At 34.1% G+C, this 21,394-nt stretch overlaps 1 protein-coding gene across 1 annotated transcript; it reads right to left on the reverse strand.

Moving 5' to 3' along the window:
* Positions 1–2,763: 2,763 nt before the first annotated feature.
* LOC115964197 (probable aldehyde dehydrogenase) lies at positions 2,764–12,024 on the reverse strand. The gene is made up of 16 exons (XM_031083555.1): positions 11,705–12,024; positions 10,623–10,702; positions 10,071–10,174; positions 9,737–9,804; positions 9,489–9,546; positions 9,196–9,309; positions 8,803–8,886; positions 7,869–7,973; positions 7,364–7,477; positions 6,385–6,516; positions 6,199–6,288; positions 5,896–5,985; positions 5,175–5,384; positions 4,027–4,137; positions 3,359–3,438; positions 2,764–3,281 (listed from the first exon to the last, which is right to left on the reverse strand). Exons 1-16 carry the CDS (start codon positions 11,788–11,790, stop codon positions 3,143–3,145), a joined length of 1,665 nt encoding a protein of 554 aa, XP_030939415.1. The 5' UTR covers positions 11,791–12,024; the 3' UTR covers positions 2,764–3,142.
* Between the last annotated feature and the right edge of the window lie 9,370 nt (positions 12,025–21,394).

Consider the following 21,394-nt stretch of genomic DNA (forward strand, 5'->3'; position numbering starts at 1 on the left):
TACAAAAGGTAGATTGCCAAAACAATTAAAAAAAAAAAAAAGCAGTACAGTAAATAAACAGCTAGACATCTTTTTAAACTCGTCTTCGAAATCCTTTCAAAACTCTGTCTCAGCGGAGCCCATATCGAGAGAAGGGCCTTCTTCAGAAGAAGATGGAAGAGATGGAGGAAGAAGATGGAGGAGATGAATGAAGAAGATGGAGGACATGAGTAAAGAAGATGGAGGAGATGAATGATAAGAAGGAGGAGAAGAAGAGAGAAGAGATGAAAAGGAAGAAAGAGAGGCGAAAGGAAGCACCAGTGAACAAAGAGAGGAAGAAGTAGGGGCACTTAGTCCCTGCCTCAGTCCTGACTCCTAACACACTGGTGCCATGTTAGATATGCTCGTGAGAGGCCGGTTGGTACTGATAATGGATGTCCTTGGCTCAATCACGCCGAAAGGTGGACGTGACGAACCTCTGCTTCGGATTTTGACTGAAAGGAAAGTGAGACAAATCTTGAGTCTCCGCCATCCTTTCCCTGACCGAGCCATTTCGAGCTTTATTAAAGCATGGTGTTTTTTAGAGGGGTACAGTTCCTTCATTGCCTACTACTATGGTGAAGGTATTACAACTTAAGGAATAAACCAAAGGATAAAATTAAAACTCTGATAAGAGTCTAAGGGTTTCAGATTTTGGGGGGGTTAAAGTGGTTCGGGTGTGAGTGAAACAACTCTTGCCTCTTCTTTTTATATAAGGGGTTACACGGAGGGCACTTAATACGTTCAGATCTCCAAGGAAATCTGCAAACAAGAATGCGCCCGTTTCGTTTCCCTACGCCATCAATAACCGTTAAAATCTGGAAAATCTCGTAAAGGGAAACTATTAAAGACACGCTTTGAATAGTCAAACGGCATGAGCGCGTCTTGAATGAATTAGGGGGAACGTCTCGTAGACCGGTTCGTCTCTTGGATAGGTAGAGAACCGCCAACATCGATGAAAGGCAGAATTAATTGAGCCATAATAAAAGCTCGGTATTACCAAAACCCTCCTTTCCAACTAGGAAGTCAGATAGCAGGGTTTTGAGGGGCTATTGTGGGGCCCAATAACTTACGGGTCAGGCCCATTTATCCGTGGGGAATCCAAAGGTTCAAGCCGAGGAGGGCTATGGCCCGAACCCGATAAAATAAAGCACAAGATAGCCTTGGGATACAGCCGAGGACAGTTCAGTCCTCGGCAGAATCCAAAATCCCACCAGACAGAGGGACAAAAACGGTAGAGGACGGAGCTTGAAAGAAAATCTCAAAATATCCAGGGAAAGCTGCTCTCGCTGCCATTCAATGCTCTGCACCTGACAGAGCCGCATTCTTTGACTTTTACAACCACCTCCAACGACTTTGAATATGGACTGATGGGACAAGTATCAGTTTTGGAAAGTTTAAACCTACACGTGGATGAAGGACAGTGGACATATGCTGCTATAAAAAGAAGGGTAAGTAATCTATAGAAGGGCTGGGAAAAATGGCCAAAAACCAGAGCCTCCCAGCCCACCTCTAGGAGTAAGGTTCCAGGGGTGAAGAAAACTTTACCATGTATGAACACCACGGAAAACCCACCGCCTGGTGACCAAGGCCTAGCCTTTCAAACTCACGCTCTACAAATGATATTGTTTGGGTCTTTCTATGTGCGAACCCAACACTGTTACGGTTCGTTACGAAATCGTGTCCTTACAATTATAATGAAAGAGAAGAATTTAAACTATAAATGTCATAATTGAAATATTAGAATGTATCGATAGAGTTACATGGCTCTTTCTCTCCTATTTTAAACTATAAGAGAAAAAATATATATATCATAAATTTTTATCAACTTATTAAGATGATAAGTTGTAATTACTAATTAGTGCTTGAATTTAAAAAAATAAAATAAAATTCAATTAGTGAAACATCACCTTAGATAGACCTATTATGACACAATTTTTATTATATGCCAATCACAATGTATCATATTAACAATTTGTGTTACTTCTCATAAAATAATAATAATAATAATAATTTGTGTTACTAGATTTGTTTTTTTAATTTTAAACCCAAGTATATTAGTTTTGAAATTTCTTTAATAATTGTCATGTTCTCTTTGCATGTAAAAAGCTCATAAATTTTTTTAAAGGCCAACTTGATTTCTCAAATGCTAAAAAATAAATAGTAATAATTGTGTGTGTATATATATTTAAAGTCAAAGTTGAATAAAAAATTTAATTAGATTTTCAATTAGAGTCTAATTTTGCTCCACATATCCATATAATTGTTTAATTTTTGTGCCAAATAAGTTATTAGTGCAAAAGCTAAAGAATAAAAATTATTTAATTAATTAAAGAAAAAGAAAGGTTTAATTTGACTTTAATAAGAAAAAATAAAGGTATGGGAAAATTTTAAAAATAATATATAAATAGCAAAAATAAAATTTATTTTTATGTTGGACTTAAGCTTCAACTGAGGTTTCATTCTCATTTAGACCAAATTTAAATCAATGTAAACTAAAAATAAACATAAAATTAATAACATTTGCTATCAAATTTTTTTTCCTTATTATTATTATTGTAAAGGTGATAGACCCAAGAATGCATATATATATATATATATATATATATATATATTAGGCCAGGAACCCAATCCGAGGTCATTAAGTAGTCCATGAACGGGTAAACACCTTCCTAAGAATCCGTGTTAGTAAGTAAAAAAGTGAAGTCTGATCATGACCATCCGAGAAGGCTATCCAAGGAGGAATACTCAATTCAAAACTGTAGTCCCTTGTGGATTGTTTGATAAACTACCAATTATTACAGAGAGGAGAGAACTGGTCAGTAACAAGTACTGACACAATTTTTTTTTTTTTTTTTTGGACAGCTTATTTTCATTCTCATTTGGCAAAAATACAATTGTACCAAAAAGTGAGGTTTTAAAAATTATGCACTAGTCGAATAAGCTAAATTGGCCAAATAAAAAGCCAAACTAAACATCCCAATTTATTAATGAAAATAGTGAGCGAGTAAAGGACACTACTGCTCCCCACTGTATTGTCTTGCGTCAATGAAGTCAAAAGAAAATTGCTTGTAGGCATTGTAAGTTATATTTGTTTCTCTTCTTCTGTTGTGAGTGTGACTTCTCAGGTAGATGGTGGAATTTCCCAGTTTCTTGGCATGGGGCCGATATCGTATATAATCTCTCTATGGCAAGACCAAACAAGCTTTATTGCTTCTGGGGTCCCAATTCCGGCACCCCTGGGGTCTCCAGCTGGTCCAAACCTGTCACATACAGTTGTTAATGACAAAATCACATGGCAATCTTCTCATTAAGGAAAGAGACTTTATTTCCAGCATACCAGTGATTTTGTGGAGCTCCAGTTGTTCTTGCTCTTAATCCAGCATAAGTAGTCCCATTCACTGTTTTTCCAATAACTTCCTGCACATTGATTTATGACATAACTACACTAAACTGAGATGATGGAGCTGAAAATCACCATTTAGAGAAGCACTTTCTTTTTTAGAAAAAGGATCCAGGAGACTGCTCCATACACACAAGATTGCAGGATACCATCATGGGGCTGCACAATTTTATGGAAGTGAAACTTATACCATCATGTCCGAGCCCCCCTCCCCCTCTTTCCCAAAACCGAAGAAAACAAAAAATAAAAGAACCAGAAGTAGTAGGTGACACCTTCATTAAACAGTTTGAGCTCCTACATGACAATGAGCCATTGGTATTTAAAGCAACACCAAGGTCAACAGTTGGGACTTTGGGCCAGCCATTGCAGTGAAGGTTCTTAGTCATCAAGAATTAGAACACTAAATGCACAAAGCATTTCATGAAACTAGAAATTGTCTCCTGTAACGCATTACTTACTTTATATTAACCATATCCCAATAAAGACATAAAAATAACAAACAAGGTAATCTAAATTATGGGGCATACTGAAGTTGAGCTTGGGGTTAAAAAAATTATTACAGAAATTTATCACAGAGAGAGAGAGAGAGAGAGAGAGAAAGTTGCCTGTAGGAACAGGGGATCATTTGAAACCACAGCAGCTGTTAAATGTGCATGCATCCTCTCAAGAGCATCCAACACCATTGGAAGTTTTTCTTTTTTGTAGTCGGTAATAATCTAGGAGCAAATACAAAATAACATTTTGTAAATATTAGTCTAGGACCAAACATGAAGATGTCAGTAACATTAACATCCAGCTATTACAATTCATTCCTTTGTGTAAAATACAATTTAAAAATAAAAAAAATTAAGGACACACTTCCCATTTCCAACTTTCTCTTTCTCAATGAGTGTGCACACACAGTCATATGTTCATGTACAATCACACACACAGAGAACCCAGAGAAGTAATGACATTCTTATTTCCTTATATTTTTTTTGTGATCTTTTTTTTTAGGTTTCCAGCAACTCTTAGATACCGAGAACACCTTTGAAGTTGTGAAAGTTGCTTTCTGGCTTCACAGACCCCATATAACAGCTCAAAATACTAAACGTGATCATCTGAAGATCAGACCATTCATGTGTCACAAAAGCAAACCTACCTACTTTGAAACTGCACAATCTTTTCAGTTTGTATGTAACTACTGTAATATATTTGTGAAACTTCAAAGTTTAATCCATGTGCTTCTAACCACTACTTAGTATCATAGTAGAAAATTGTAAATCATTCAAAGTTCACTTAATAGAGGTTGAAGCAGAGAGCCATAATGTAATTCAAACAGTATTAGCTTTGTATAAACATTTAAATTCAAAGTATATCTGCACAACATAAAATCCAACTCTCAGGAATTTTATTTCTTGTAAGTTTAAACTATCAAGAATTTATAACTCTCGATATTTAAAATTCTCAGCAACCGAACAAGCCCTGACACTGAAAAAAGAGTGTACAGTATTATTTGGGATACACTAGTCCCAATTCCTGATGCAGCACAGAGATTTTAGTATCCAGGCCCAGCTTTAAGCTCTAGCAAAGTTAATATTTTTAAATAGTACTAAAATTTGAATAGCCAATGTAAAAATGTTGTGATCCAATATACTCAGGACACTTGTATGTGATCACAAACAATTTGACATAAAATGTTGAATAAAATTTAGTAATACACCAAAAATTCAAAACCAAAATAATTATCCTGAAAGAGTCCTATCTTATTTACCTGGAATGGTCCAAAAATCTCTCTTGTTACAAGCTCATAAGTGTTTTCTTTCATAATTTCTTCAAGTGGGACATAAACGGCCGTTGGTTTTATAGCACCATATATGGATGGAATTGAATGGTTCTTTATAGGTTCACCGCCAAAGAGTAGTTTTGAACCTGGTATCTGAAGCAATTTATTCAAATGCTCTAGCATGGCTTCAGTTGTGAACTGCAACAACCAAAGAGAAAAGCAAAGTTAACAATCAGAATAGCTTTGCTCATGTGTAGGATGAAATGGATAATAGTATTAGGAAAAAAATTTCAAGAGATCTGTGGATCAAATAAATATGCCATACTTCATAGTGTCCTATATGCATGGAAAGATGTCTAGGTTGCCTAGGTTTTTTCTGATCAATATCGCAAAGGTTGGTCAAATCCCTAAAGGGTTAATTGCCTAAGCCGACTGACCAACCACTTTTGAGATTTAGCCCAGTATTCCAGAAGCCTATTATCTCCACATCATGAACACATCAAGGTAAAACCATTAAATGGCTTCTTCAAGGACTTCTACTTTGCAATCCAAAAAATCTATCAGTTCAAATGTTGCTACTCCAAAATGCACTTTTTAAATCATCCAGGATGGTAGTAAGAATGCTATTAATTAGATGCTTCATAAGTGGTATTTTTGAAGATCATATAAATGAGATAATTAAAAATAGAAGGAAAAGTAGCACACTTACAGTAAGGACAGGGCCAACAGTTAAATCTTCTAATTTCCTTCTCTCAGCAAGGTTTTTTATTTTGGATATAAGTGAAGTTCTAGACCAGTTCTGCAAAAGGACAACAATGAGATTATTAAGATTAATGAAAGGAAATTGGTTGGTCACAAACTACAAAGTCCTATTCACAATGTTGTGACTATGAGCAAATCTATGCGGATGAAATAAAAGACAAAACACAATCCAAGATAGAAATATAAGAAGTCATCTTCTCAGCCTTAATAATAGAACATTCTTAATAAGCATCAAATGCAAACAGCTAACCTCATGCATGAATAATATTGATTGTGCCGAGCACTTCTGACCACTACATGCGTATGCATCCTGATCACAGACCCATGCAACATAATCTTCCTGCAATCCAAAAACCCATAAGACATACCACAAGACTATTATTAAATTACATAGCTGAAACTGTATAATCTAATATTGAAATTGTTGATAAGTAACCTCCTGAACATCAGGCCCTAGAACTTTCCAGTCAAATCCTGCATCTTCCAACTTAATGCGACCCTTAAGGTCAACAGCTAACTTGTCTGCCACTCTTGAGCTACCAGTAAAGAGGGTCATTCGTGGGTTTCCCTACAAGAGCAATATAAGTATGAAATTTGATTTTATATACACTTCTAACAAATTTACATGTTATAAAGCACATTTATAAGAATTGTAAAATTCATGGCTGGGAGCTAATTCTGTAATAAGAACAAATGGGCAAAGACATTAGACAATGAACTCCAAAATCAAAGGTACAAGGCATTTTCTGTTAGAGGTAACTATAACTTTTCCAAGAAGAAAAGTTTTCTTGAGCCACTGTCAGGACCAACAGCACCTTATCTTTTTGTTTTTTGGCCTTTACAGTCCATTACCAACACTATCATCAAACCCATTCAAGCCTCCATCAAAGGGTCCAGTACCTCTGCAGCCCCACAATTGCCTCCACCACACTACCATTATATGTGTTAAGACTTCGTCTTTTCTAGATATCATACATGTAACCATATAACCATGGGATAAGGAGCAGATCATAAGTTTGATATTCTGACTGTTTTGAGTGTACAGATGTCCAGCTCACTGACTTAATGTTAAAACTGTTGAAAGAACACATATGGAATATAAGAAGACGGAAGCTTCCGGGACTGGAAATATATCAAATCCATGACCAAAACAAACCACTTATAGAATTGCAAGTTGGGGAGAGAGACCCAAAATATCCAAAGTGTCTAGTAAATGAACTTCAACAAATTATAACCAAATATTCAACAATCCTACACCAGTGTTGTTGAATACACAAGAAGTTCTAGTGATTAAGAGCAAGCTTGATCACATAATAAACCATATAAGCAAGCAATTAAAATCTTCAGGAATAAAGTAACTGGCTCTGATATAATTAAGAATTAGAAAGCAAAATTTGTCAATCTAATGAACTAACCTCCAATAATATCTTGTTCATTGTCTTCCCATCAGAATTTATGAAGTCAACGTCTTCCGCAGGTAACCCACAATAATGAAGTAAGCGCATCATTTGCTCCATGACAATGCTCACCTATGAAACATTATCAGTCACTATTTTTATATAAGACAAATCTCAAAAAAAGAATAGTAGACTTTTCTAGAAAGGAATGCCAGTATACAAAAGAATAATTTAGAAAATCCATCACAGTATTTTTAAAGTAGGTAATTGGGCATTATTCTACCAATTTCTGAAAAGACAAATTTTAGAGCATCATTCTGCTAGCCATGTGCATCATCCTCATTATTCACTCTCTTTCTCACTCTCCCATTGAACATCCATTGATGTTCTTTAATTAGAAATTTGTACATTCTCTTCTCAATTGTACCCACTGCAACAAGTTCTCACATCATATGCACTAATTAATATATTATCAATTAGAAAGTTCACACCAACCATAGTACATAAAAGATTACAGGTATACCTTGCTATCAACTTTAAGAATAGGCTTGTTGCCCATATAAAGTGCACCCATCAACTGAAGTACAGGAATCTCCAGGGGAAAATTGAAAGGAGTAATTATTGCAACCTGCACACAGTCTTTTATATTAGCAAAGTATTAAGAGACCATATAAATTATTCATTATCTGCTATTCAGACGAAACAAGGATTTCTGGAACACCCAAAACTTGAATAGAAACTAATGACGAGACAGTCTGTATCCATCTTGACATGGAGAAAATATTTTCAGAAAATGAAACCAAAATCCACATCAAGATGACATGATAGTGTTTTTTTTTTTTTTAAATTATTATTCTTTTTTTGATAAGTTGAGATGACAAAATAGTATGCCTGGTATAAAAAAAGGTTAAACCAATTAGAGAAAGCATCTATCTCATAAAGATCAATGCCTTTTTCACATCGAAGATCCATAATATTTTTTTAATCATCTCCTTTTTTCTTTTCTTTTTTAATGACCGTTTCTCCTGTGCAGCATGTGCTTAATTAAAAAAACTAGACTTTTTTTTTCCTGAGAGCACGGTAAAAGAGGACCTACTATGAAATTCTTATTAGATTCACTTACTACACAGGAGAACTTCATGTCTATATTTCAAACAGTCAGGTCAGACTGCATCTTATTACTTAAGAAGATCTAACAAACTATTAAAGAGCTCTAATGAAGATATAAAAGATCCTAGTTACAAATCTTTATTACACTCTCAAGAATAATCCTAACACATTCTTTTCCATGACAACTTTTCAACCATCATTGGTTGAAGTGCAAACAAGCTACTCTTAATGGAGTAAATTTCCCAACTTTTCCCTTTATTAAAAATTCGATATTTAGCAATTATTGAGAAATTTGATGAAGGTCTTGAATCTACTAGTATCAATCATATTTGCAGGGAACAACTTACAGGACCATAAGGCCAACGAAAACCATGACTTTGCTGTCCAAGATGATCTCCAGGTACTGCAAAAGATCTCGCAAGGAAACGAACCTGCCAAATTTGTAAACAGAAATTGCAAAAAAAACTTCATTAGCAACTTTACTAGAGAGATTACAGCTGAATAATGACACAATTTATTACACAAAAGTTTTATGATTATGTCTAGGGTATTTCTTCAAGTATATAAGCCGGTCATAATAAATGCAGCATAATATTAACAGTAATTTTATCATTATCGAATCTATTTGGATGAGAAGAAACCAATTAACAGATTTTCAATAACAGATATATCAATATTAAAGAAGCCCATTTTTCTTTGCAACACCAAAAAGGCTCAAAAGTGATTTCATGTTGATGTACCTGATCACCAGAGAAATTCTCAAAAAACTTTTGTGTAACATAAACTTCACCAAGAGCCTGCTTGTAACTCTTTGGAGCAACTCTCTGTATTAACCTAGTGAAGAAATCGGAAACCTGAAAGTCGTACGAAAAAAAAAAAAAAAAAAATTAATGCAAGACAAATTATCTATTATACCTTTGGTAAAACAACTAAAAATTAATATATGTGACACTGAATAAGACAATTGATTCATAATTCAAAGAAGAGAAAAAACTTTATAAAAATTATTATCTCTTTCCTTACAGTACATTACCTTTGGAATGGAAAGCATGTGGGCTGCCTTTACAGATATGTCTCCAAACAAAAGATACCTGCAAAAGATGGTTTGCTGTCAGTTGTTTTAATTTGATTGAACATTGTTATTAAGGTCTTCTTTAAGAAAACAGGTATTAAATAATCACAGTATCCTCAGTGCAATATATACATATATATATATATATATATATATATATAAGCAAGGGGAAGAAAAAAGGACACAAAGACCAAATAAACAACACAAACCTCTCTGGTGCTTTAAAGGGATTGTGTAGACCATGTTTGGGACACTTGGACAAGCTCTCCACAAATGGCTGCATAACCCAATCACAATTGGGAAAGAATTTAGATGATAAATATGCAAACATAAGTAAGCATGTCAAAGATGGAGCCCAAAAAAAAAAAAAAACAAAAAAAAAGCTAATCATTTCAAAGATAAAATTATTGAACTTATGAGAGAAGGAAAATGGAAAGATGGCATGATGAAGCATAAGGACTTAAGTTCAGCTTCTATGTACACTCAATAATGAGGAAGATCTTTTCAAAAATAAAGCACTTGTAAACTACTCATGATACACACCTGAATGCCTGTTTCATCTACCTCAGCAACTTTAATGAATGGCTCTCCATTTAAAGGATCCAAAAGTGTATTCCAATTTGAAGATGTTTTCCATTTACCCTGCACTGAAAGTGACAACATTCTATGTTCATAATACTTGATCAATGTGGGTTTATAAAAAAGATAAGTTCAAGGCAACCTAATTCAGCTAAGATATGACAAAGAAAACAACATTATTCTAGTGGCTGAGTCTAAGCTTCAGTAGTAGAAGCAACAAAACTGTCCTTTCTTTCAGGGAAGGGAAAGTGGGGTTCAGGATAATTGATCAATATTTCATACATTCAACTTATATTTTTAAGGTGTAACACACACACACACACACACACACATATATATAAACTAAAAACAGAGCAACAAGCAACTAGAGAATCATTATAGAGAATTACACCTAGCTGATCCTTGTAAAGTTAACTTGTTTGTTTCTTTGTTTTCAATTCTTGTTAGCTGTGGGGCATTATCTATAATAAACATCGATTTTTGAGTAAAACATACTCCTGAAGTAGCAGTACCTACCCAAGTTGTGAACTTCAGCCGGTTGAGAACCTGATATCTCTTCAACATCTACAGTAGCAAAGGGTATGGAATGAACAGATCTGCCATAAAGATGAAATTGTTATCAGAGAAACCACTAGAAATAAAACATACAGAGTGACAGGTAAATCAACTTCAGAGCCCATATATTTGGCACAAATAAGAAAACAGTTAAACTAAACCTTCCACAGCACAAGCAAATCTTTTCAAATATTACAAAATCTTCCAAGGAAGAATCATCAAATCATCAGGAACAGATCCCATAATAACCTTATAAACTCATTAGAGGTATGAATACATGACAGTTTTATCTTATGGACTGCCTTGAAAATTGTAGAGGTAGAAGGGCCCGAAGCCATCTAGGATTCTGACTCCAAATGCATTTCATTTACAAAAAAATAAATAGATGGGGAACTCATGACCAGTTTGACAAACATAATCATATTCCAATTTAATTTTCAGTCTATGATCTTGAATCTAAAATAAGCAATCTAAAAATTAAAATACGGCTACTAAAAGAACTTTTATGAATTAGCTTCAATGTGAATGTCTACACAATCAATGGGGGATATAGAATGCATTCTGCTTATTGGAATAGCACACAATTAAAGAGTCCAAACAGCATATATGTGCCCCAACACGACCCACCTCCAAGTTACAACGGACCACTGAAGTATCAGAAATCATCAAAACAGCAAACCTTACTATTTTATAAATGCCTCATACCAATTACTTGGGATCTACTACAAGAGTCAGTCTGTAACAAGTAAGGTAAAAACTATAATACATCTGTAATAGTCTCCGACAAAGCTACAAACAGATTACCTTCTTCTTCTTCTTTTTCTAAATAAATTTTTTTTAAAACAATTATATGAATGCAAAACCCATCAATTCACAGCACCAAAAACAAACCCAACAGTCTTTTCTTTTTCTTCTTCTTCTTTTTGATAGAGAGAGAAGCAAACCCAATATTCTGAATGACAAAAATTCTCAAAAAGCAACACAAAGCAAGCAATATTCCAAACATTTTCAACAAACCCAGAAACTGAAAAGCAATAACATACCTTGAGAGATTGAAAGAATTGAAGAAACTGAGACCCTTTTGGTAAGCTTTAGCCCTCATAACTCCACAGTATAGAAACCTGTTCATGATGTTTGGCTCTGTGATAGTGGACTGAACTGGAAAAAGAGTTTAGTTCTTCTCAATTCCAATAAAGCTGTCCTTTTCATGTACTTTTGGGTTTTGGATTTTTTTTCATTTCATTAAGTTTTAGAAGATTGCGTAGGCTGACATTTTCCTCATCCCAATAATACCCTTTAAATCTCATCCTGAATGTTTGTGGGTCAGTTATCCCATGCCATGCGTGTAGGATTTCTTGTTCTCACAGTCAATGATTTTTTACTCTCTTTTGACTTCTTTGATCATCAAAATTAATAACATACGGATTACACTTAAGACTTACGTGGAACCAACTCATGGATAGTATCATCAAGGGATTGAATTTTGGAAACTGAACCCAGGTGATATATATGGATCCGAGTACACATTGATCATTTATTTTTAAAAACATTTTATGAACAATTAAAAAAATTGATAATATTTTCATTTTTTCATAAATGTTATTTAAAATAGTTTACTATAAAATTCTCTCTCTCTCTCTCTCTCTCTCTCTCTCTCTCTCTATATATATATATATATAATTTTTTTTTTTTTGAGCAAATCCCAGGTGATATGTATTCACTGAGATAAAGAACATTGGAGACTGAAACCCATTGATATTATATATATATATATATATATATATGCCACGCAGAGTAAAAAACAATAATTTTTTGGATGATTGCGATTTTTTATTTTTAAACGATGCATTTTTAATAAATAATAAATCATTTATTTAAAAAATATATTCAAAATATATTTATTTCATTATATTACTTAAATGGTTCTGGTAAGTTTCCACAGTAAAATTTGTAATATTTATAATATTTTTTATTATTAGGTAAATGTTTGGTAATTTTTATAATTTATTTATTAATGCATAGAATTTTCTTTTTGTAAAATTCCACTTTTTAAAATATAATTATATTTGAGTCAATTTTTTTTATAAAAAAAAAAATTAGTAAAAGTTATATCCAAATACACCGGCTTCATACAGATTAGGAAAGGTTCCGAGTCTTTTGACCGCGCAAGCGCAACTACAAAGGATAATTGTTGTTGACTAAAAATTCTAAACTTCAGTTGTTGTTTTTAAATTTTTATCATATATATTTTTGGCAAAAATGTGGCCTAAAAATTGGACAAATTGGATTTTCAGGTAAAGCACATTTGTAAGGACTTACATTGTTGGAGTATTTTTTAAAATATATTATAATTTATTTTAAATATTGATTAAATGCCTACTTATGTGAATTGATGAAATATACTTTTCATCTTTGATGGCAAAATCGGTTTCTTTGCTAAAATTGGAATTCAAATACAAAATAATAATATCTCTTTAGAGCCTTGTTTTCAATGTGTGAGTTATTTCCTATTATATACATTAACATTCAACTATAGGAAAATTATTAGGTACTCCTGGAGTACCATAAATGTGTATTCCTCCCTCTCACATGAATGGTGGGTCCTACAATGAATTTAATTAGTGGGACTCACCATTCATGTGAGAGGAGGGAGTACACATTTATGGTACTCCGGGAGTATACAATAATTTCCCAATAATGTATATATTTGTATAAATAAAAAAAACAATATATATTAAATAGTCATAAGTTATTGGCCATTTGTTTTTCCCCTTTATTTTTTGAGTAAACAATAATACTTATTAGAACACATGCAAAAATAATAATATTAATATTTCCCTTTTTAGTTGGCAAGTTTTTTGAATGTTAGTGGCTGGCTGTTAAACACTCAAACCTATCATTGATTGTCAAGATTTGAATTAATATTCAATTTTGTCCTAAACGTTGGCAAAATTTGTTTATGTGATTGAATCAATTCTGACCACAATGCATTTTATGAACTTTCCCACTACTAATTTATATACATGGTGTAGGTTTCAGTTAGCTTAATTGGTAAAGTTTCTGATAGTTGAATAAGAGATTTGAGGTTCAATTCCCGTTTACGCTAAAAATTAACTAGTGTCTCGATTTGATAATAAAAGAACTATTATAGAGAGCGGACACCATAGGTTTAAACTCTAAAAAAAATAATAATTAATTAATTATATACGTGGTCAAAGGAAGTGTCTTAGAGCTATCAATATTTTTTTTTTGTAATATATGTTTTTAGCTTTCAAACTTTGTCAGCCAGCTTTAAAGTCACTCCCTCCTCAACCATTCCACCATATATAAATATAAATATATATATATATATATGCATCAATTGATTCAATTTTATCCTAATATCTAGACATTGTTTTCTATAAAGAGTTTCTTATCCTACAAGTACTGTATTTGTTAGAAACTTAGGATATACAACTTGGTGGCAGGACTTATTGTATCTTGGGGTAGCATACAAAATTGTTTAGTCTATTACACCGAAAAGCTCCGTAGACTACGTGTATTGTCTCAAGAGAGCGACATGGTGCCTTAAATTCACTACCTCAAACTCATAGAATTAATGGTATTTTATTTTAAACAGAAGCACAATAAATCTCCCTAATCTTGGAAGCTCAATAAAAAATTAAATTAGATTATAATTTTACTTTAAATGGAGAAGGTGTAACTGGAAGCATATATATATATATATGGAGAAGGTGTAATTCGCTTTGATCTCTTGCATCATATATATATATATATATATATATAATATATATTAAAGTGGAAGCACAATAAAAATTTATATAAATGGAGAAGGTGTAGTTCGGTTTGATCTCTTGCATCATATATATAATATATTAAAGTGGAAGTACAATAAAAAATTAAATTAGATTATAATTTTACTTTGACATTGTGCCAGCCTGCCAGGTATCTTTTTAATTGGAATATAATTTCCTGTCAAAAAAAAAATAATTGGAATATAATTTGATGTCAAATGTTCCTCTAATTGAACTATAATTTGATACAACATATGATCTATTTCCAATTTGCCATATAAAGAAAGGCCTAGGCCCAACTAAACAGAGGTCTTGCAAGCCCAATCACAAACTGATAACTAGGTTCCTATAGTTATGGCTGAATAAGTGGTCGGTTTTGTAAGTAAGCTATAAGCAAAATTATTATTATCATTATTATTATTTTATTTTATTTTTAGAATCAACTGTAAGCAATTAAAATTGTAGTTTGCCAACCAATTTGCACAATAGTGCACCTGCCAAATAAGAATTTTTATGGCCCAATTACGTATTAGGCTTGTATCAAAGTTCCATATACTTCACTAAAGATATGATAATTTCAGAACCATTTTTTTTTTTAATGTGAATTTCAGAACCATTTTTAATCTCTACTTATTTTATACCAAGATTCCTCCAAGTCATTAATATTCCATGATTCAACCGACAACTTAGATATATATTTTTAGTAGACAATTATATTTAAAAATGACTTCTTTTAGTCTTTATTTTATTGATTAAAACAGGGAATATTATTTTTATTTACGTGTGAACAGGAGTTTAAAATGTATTTTTCTACATTTAGCAACAACAAAAAAAAAAAAAAAATCCCAAAAGATGCCTCAAGAGAGGCGTGAACAAAAAGGATAAACTATCGTAAATGACTATGTTATCTTGCTGATGCAGCTGATGACTCCTTTGGTTGACCAAAGTAAAGGCCTGCTCCAGAATTGATTTCACTGGGCACAAGCAATATGTGAGGTTAATTAATTACAATTAGTAAGGAATAAACTTAGGACAGCTTTGTGAAAAACAGTGAAAAAAATGTTCATTTTTAAGGGTCCAATCAATATAGGAAGACAAGAATGAATGAATCCAAAATAAAATGTTTGAGCTATCCCAGCTGAGAGTAAAGCTCTCCCAGATAAAAGAGGAGATTGCTCGAGTAGTCTCTAGCTAGGCCAAATTGATCAGAAAAGCTGTGTTATTTAGATTTATTTATTTATAATACTCGAATTCTTAGGCCTCAGTAAGAATTCTCAATGAATTTGACCACGTTAGAACACTCCAAAGTAGGAATCAAAGAACCCGGAAGCAAAAAAAGGAGAGAGTAGGAATTAAAGAAGTTTGAATGAGATGTAACATGTGGTACTTCTTTAACTGTTTGTTGTGTGAGTGTGAAAGGGAAAAAACCCCTCTAGGACTGGTCTGGTTCAATACAATTTGAGGACTACATAAGGTGATAAATTTAAATATAAATTTTTATATTATAGTTTTTATTTAAAAACTATTTTCTTGCTTTTTGTATTTAGATTTTAGTAACATCTCTTTTTTAACTCACAAAATATAATTTGCTTAATCTTTTTTTTTTTAACATAATCGATCTTAATTCTTAAAAGTACTTTTTCAATTTTCTTGTATTTTTTTAATATAAAAAATTTAAGGTTTCAATTGGATTCAATTTTTATCACTCCAATATTTTAAGAATTTTCTTAGAGGTGGCCCAGGTGATAAACAAAAGGTCCACTTCCTACCTATTTTTTTTAAAAGGTCTAAAGATGCAAAAAATTTCATAATTTCTTTTCACAACTAATGGGATGACATATTATGATTAGGGCCGATAAAAGTGATTTTAATAGTAAACTCATGTGAAAGTAGTGTTATTTCATTTCTCACATCAATAGTTTTTAAATTTTCGTTTTCAAAAACTGTGAAAAAATTTGTGTCCCTCACATCTTATCACAATTTTGGAGCCTTTAAAGTCTAGGCATAAAGCCAACCCTGAACCCATCCATATCAATGCCATCAAAATTCAACATAAGGCTTTAGTTTTAAGATTTTTGTTCCTTCCTTTTTTTGAACGAGGTCAAGTGCCCTAGTATTGTCAACAAACCAATCAATGGTACTCTCTGAGAACACTATTATTCTATAAGGTGAAAGCTATTAATTTATTTATTTATTTATAATTAAATATTTGTTGTTTCTCAACAAAAATATATATATATATATATATATATATATATATTTGGAAAGTTTTGTTTTGTTTTGATTTCCTTTTTCCTTCTTCATTTTTCGGCGGATATAGTATTGTTGACTTAGTACAATAAAGTCCATAATTTATCACGTATAAAATGTCGACAACCATTGACAATTGAGAGCTTGCATCACCTACTATATTATTATCTAAATCTTACAATGATTTCACACCAATATGTACAGATAAAACAATAATATCAGTGGGAAGCTCTTGTAGAAATTGACTTCTTTACAATTCCATATCGGTGCACGATATTCATTTTCTTATTTTGCTTCCTTCATGTCCAAGACTTAACACATTGACTTGGATGTTTTTTTTTTTTTTTTTTAAATCCTTAATATAACAGCTTTTTGTTACACTATTGCCATCAATAATTAACATAATTTGTAATTTCTTCCTGTTTTCTATTGAATGCAACGACCAATTTGTTGAAGTAAGTTTCCTTACTGTGCACTTGATCATAATATGCACAATTGAAGTTTAGAATTAGACAGAATATTCTTTCTACTTGTCGTCCACCTAATTTAGAGCTGGTATATATTATTTGGAGTGCAATAAATTATTGAGTAGTTTTAGCATAAGAAAAATGGCATTGCAAAACTTGCATTAGAAAAAACTGGAAGTTATTCAAATTGATAATAAAAAAATGTGTATGTGTTTTAACTTTTAATTTTAGTTCCAAATTCAGCAAGCTGTTACAATTGTTTTTTCTTTTCTTCTTCGGCTTGCCGATTAATTGAGATTGGGATAATAGGAGAATGTAAATTTGTGATGTCCATGCCAAGCATTTCTGAAAGACTTCATAAATTATTTAATAAAGATTAATTACTCGGCCAAACAATCAATATATAAATAATCCTAAATTATTTAATAAAGATTAATTAATCAACCAAATAATCCTATATATTTCAACAATTACTCAACCAAATTGGTGACATAGTCTCATCCTTATCCTATCTAGCTAGTCAATTTTCAACCAATGGGTCCTTATCTAACCCAGAAAAAACCAATCCCTTGCGCCTTTAGGCATTAGTTTTGTGGAGATCGATTGATGTTACGCAATTAATACCATACTATGAGACAAGCAGAAAAATGTATAAAATTTACACAATTTTGTCTAAAAATAATTTACATCAGTCCGTATATAATTGTGTAAAAAAATTTACATTAACATTATTCATCTTGCATTTAGTTGTTTATTCTTTCTTTTCATATCTTAAGTATGAAAGAAAAGAGTTGATGGTGGTTGTTGTGTGTGAAGAAAGAGAAATAATTAAAAAAATAAAGAAAATTTGTTATTTTAATAAAATGTAATGTAAAATAGATAATATGATGTAGGGTTTTTTGAAAAGTGAGTATATAAAAATAGAAAAAGTAAGTTCTTATACTAAAATAGACATGAATTTTTACACGAACTGATACAAATGCTCTTATATATTTCAAGTTGGGAAAGTTAATCTCAAGTGGTTGGCTTAGTAGTTTCCAATACCTTATGATATCCATAAGATCCTGGATTTAAAACCTCTTGCCAGCATCTTGAAGACACCCCCATTAAATTCCTCCTTATAATAACATGGGGTGTATACTTTTTTTGACAAACTTTTATATTTCTTTTAAAACTAGTATCAAAACTTTCTTAAACAGTCTATGCTTGAGGGAGAGCTAGCAGATTGCCTGCTAAGTTTTGGGGCACATACAACCGGAATTTGTAGCAAATCAAGTAAATAGGCCTAGGTACAGAGCATTCGTTCATGGGTTGAAAAGGCTATAATTAAAGCTCAATCTTATGAGTAGTAACAAAATCTTACTTGAAAGTTGAAATAATAGGTTAATGTATGCACAAGCCAAGAAATCCAAATCCTAATGATTAACAATTTAATATTGCTAAAAGAAATGCCTGGAGCTAGTCCAGTAGAATAACCCTAATGTAGCCAAAAGTCTCAAGGTTGTGAGAATTTTAAATTGAAAATTCCTCCATAATCTATTACATTGTGGCTGCTATACCTTTTGGTTGAGTTGTTTTTCCAATTTTTTTTTATGAAGCTTGTATGACTGGTCAGAAACCAAGTTTCTTACTTGTAACCTTTAAAAATAACTTTTTCCAGATCAAAGTTTGAAAAATACTAATCAAAATATTAAAATATCTAAACAGTAGACTAAGATAATGCTTATAATTTCTCACAAGTCACAAGTAAGAATGAAGTATGAGCCATTGACCTAATATGGATTTCTCTTTTTGTCTCTCTCGAAACTACAAAATGACTTAGGGGTGGCATTTTAAATTAGGAATATCAGTGAATTCATACGTGCGTACACACACGTATAATATACTCAACTTTGTATAATCTCTTACGTATGCATGAGCATATATATAACATCATTCACACATAGTTTATTATTACTTTTATTTTCATTTAAAAATCTTATTCTCGAAATTTGAAAGAATTACTTTTTCATATAAGTCAGTGTTTGTTTAGGCTAAAAATAGATTTGGGAAAATATTTTACATCCTGATATGTGTTTGGTTGCACACATAAAATTTGGTCAAATTGAAAACCATTTAATTGGCTGTAAAATTCAACCCCCAGAACCATAAAATGAATTACACACGCGATTTACCTTCAAACTCAGTTTTACGAACTGAAAATCTGAAGAGAGAGAGAGAGAGAGAGAGAGAGCTCAAAGAGAAAACCCAGAGAGGGTACTACCAGTGATGGGTTCTGCCACCCCTCGACACACAATCTTGCCATCGTGCATGCAAGCCACTCCGCCGACCTATCCCTCACAGGGTCGACTGAATGGTAGAGCAAGAGATGCGGTCGCCTAAGGTCTTAAGTAAAAAAAATGCCCCCAAATTTTAACCAATAGGGTTGTACGGCACCGAGATCCCAGGCCCATACAGGCCCTGGGCCCAGTCCCAATTGTACAGCGCCGAGATCCCAGGCCCATACAGGCCCTAGGCCTAGTCCCATACCGGCCTTGGGCGTAGGCCCAGTAGAAAGGTCCAGTTATCCTGCGCCCTTCTTGAAGCTTCCTTAATGCACAGACAAGTGTAGGGCATTGAGTTCCAAGAGGTGATCGGTCAAACGTTCCCGGTCAAGTATATGAACCATTCCCGGGAAAATGTGGTATGCACAGGAAACTGAGTTGCCGAACATAATCGGTCCAGATGAAACCAAGTTCCAAGATCATAAATGCAGCACCGCCCTCTCACCTAAACATCCACTTTAATCAAATAATATTGGACCTTCAGTAGCACTAACGGTGGCTGTAATCATAATCTCCCCACTAACCTTGGCTATAAATAGAAGAAAGTTGGGAGAAGAAAGGGTTCTGAAAATTTGAGAGAAAACAGTCAAGTGAGTGAATATCAACTGGGCGTTGCTTTGAATCTCTCTGCCGAGAACGACCCATAGTAGGAAATCCTCAAGCCCACTACAAATAAATTGTGAGCCCAAGTGATCTAAGGCCCAGAAGTCTTATGCTTGGTTCTTACAATTGGCGCCCACTGTGGGACACTCCTACAAAGCTGTGGTTCGACTGAGACTCAAACGATAGGAATGTCTGAGGAGCGTTCAGCAGAGCGTGCACCGAGCGGCTCCATGGGATCTTCTTGGGGGTCAACGTGGAGGGAGAGAAGGCAGAAACGGCGGGAAGATAGGGAGCACCCAAGAGGGGAGGAAAGGTCCGGATTGGGAGAGGGGTCGGCTCAGACACACTGGACGGTTTCAGACGTCTCGGCGCATCGGCAGTAACCGCTCCAGCTCTCGACCCCTTTCGTCCAGGGTGAGGGCTCCAGCCGATCTAGTACGCAGCGATCCCGAGACCGATCACGTTCCCAAGAGTCAAACCGGCAACCACGGGAACCACGTCATCGGCGGAACCGTTCACGCTCGCATGGTTACGATCACCAAGGATCAGAATCGCCGGAGGAACGACTGCACCACAATGCCGCCATGGACGCCATGAGCCGAGCCTTGCGGATGGCGGCTCGGTCACCATTCTTCGATGAAATTGAACGGGCCCCAATGCAGAGTAGATTCACACGACCACCATTCAATTCGTATGAGGGGAGGACAGACCCCGTGGAGCATGTTAGCCATTACATCCACATGATGTCTTTGCATGTGCACAACGATGCATTGATGTGTAAAGTATTCCCCTCTAGTCTCGGCTCTACTGCACTGAGATAGTTCAATGGGCTGCGGAAGGGTTCTATACACAGCTTCGCCGAGCTGATTCAAGAATTCGACAGCAGGTTCGTGACATGCAGCCGAGTGCAACAGCCGGTTGACGCACTACTTTCCATGAAGTTGAGGGTCGGGGAAACCCTTCGGAGTTATGCTAGCCGATACTGGGAACTCTACAACGAGATTGGTGAAGGAAACGAGAAAATTGCAGCAAGCACCTTCAGGATGGGGCTCCTTGAAGATTCTAAATTACGGGAGTCACTGACGAGAAGACCCCCCGAGGATATGAGGCAACTGATGAGACGCATAGAGGAGTACAAACGCCTGGAGGATGACCGGCTGCAAAGCAGGGGGAAAGCTCCTTTAGTGGGGAGATCTCAGCAAAGCATTTTGCCGACGAAACCGAAAAGAGACTTCAGAATGCAAGAACCAGAGGTGCAGATCGACGGGGTTAATGTGGTGTTTAAAGAGCCCGTG

The sequence above is a fragment of the Quercus lobata genome, chromosome 10, assembly GCF_001633185.2.
Source record: "Quercus lobata isolate SW786 chromosome 10, ValleyOak3.0 Primary Assembly, whole genome shotgun sequence".
NCBI classification, from domain to species: domain Eukaryota; kingdom Viridiplantae; phylum Streptophyta; class Magnoliopsida; order Fagales; family Fagaceae; genus Quercus; species Quercus lobata.